At 65.1% G+C, this 839-nt stretch overlaps 1 protein-coding gene across 1 annotated transcript in view; it reads left to right on the forward strand.

Moving 5' to 3' along the window:
• ARHGAP44 (Rho GTPase activating protein 44) overlaps positions 1-839 on the forward strand; it is a 21475-nt gene that overhangs the window by 11409 nt on the left and 9227 nt on the right. Inside the window, exon 9 of the mRNA XM_057378880.1 lies at positions 260-342. Within this exon, the coding sequence (XP_057234863.1) occupies positions 260-342 (83 nt within the window). The remainder of the gene's footprint in view (positions 1-259; positions 343-839) is intronic.

The following is an 839-nucleotide window of genomic DNA, read 5'->3' on the forward strand; positions in this document are numbered from 1 at the left end:
TCCTGCAGGAATGGGGGTGCAGAAGGAATGGAGGGTCACTACTGGAATGGGGGTGCAGGAGGGATGGGGGTGCAGGATGGGTGGGGGTGCAGGAGGAGGACAGTCCCATGTCCCACCACCCTCAGCTGGGCACGGTTGAAGGAGCCATGGCTGTCTCCAAGGGAGGGGAAGGGGGCCCTCTGGGCACATCCCCAGCCCAAGTCGTTCCTGACTGAGCCCATGGCCTCTGCCCAGGGCCTGTTCCGTGTGGCTCCCTCAGCCTCCAAGCTGAAGAAGCTCAAGGCTGCCCTGGACTGCTGCGTGGTGGACGTGCAGGAGTACTCGGCTGACCCCCACGCCATCGCAGGTGTGGCTCCTCGGGGTGGGGACCCCTCCAGGCACCCCTCAAGGGCACCCTGAGTGGGGACAAGGGGCACTGGGCCCAGCTGGAGGCCAGGAGCCAGCGGGACAGGCCAGGGCTTGATGCTGGCTCTGGTTTGGTTTAAGATCTTCATAAATGGATGCTCTGGCTGATGGGGCAGGGTGCACCCTCATCGAGGGGACAGGTGACACATCTGGGGACAACGGCTGCCCCAGAGAGGGGCTGCCACCCCGAGGGACCTGGCCAGTCTGGAGATGGGCACAGACAGCTGGGGCAGTTCAGCAGGGAAAGCAGCTGGGGGATGAATAGCCCCTGGCACCAGGACATGCTGGGGTCACCTTGGCAGGGATGGCCTGGGGGTCCTGATGGCCACCAGAGTGACCATGGGCCAGCAGCATGCTCCTGTGGCACAGGGAGAGGCAGTGGTGGCCTGGCTGCACTGGGAGGAGTGGGGCCACCAGGTCACGGGGGAGATGGT

Source organism: Malurus melanocephalus, unplaced genomic scaffold (assembly GCF_030028575.1).
Source record: "Malurus melanocephalus ecotype Western Australia unplaced genomic scaffold, MMel_1.1 scaffold_378, whole genome shotgun sequence".
NCBI lineage: Eukaryota > Metazoa > Chordata > Aves > Passeriformes > Maluridae > Malurus > Malurus melanocephalus.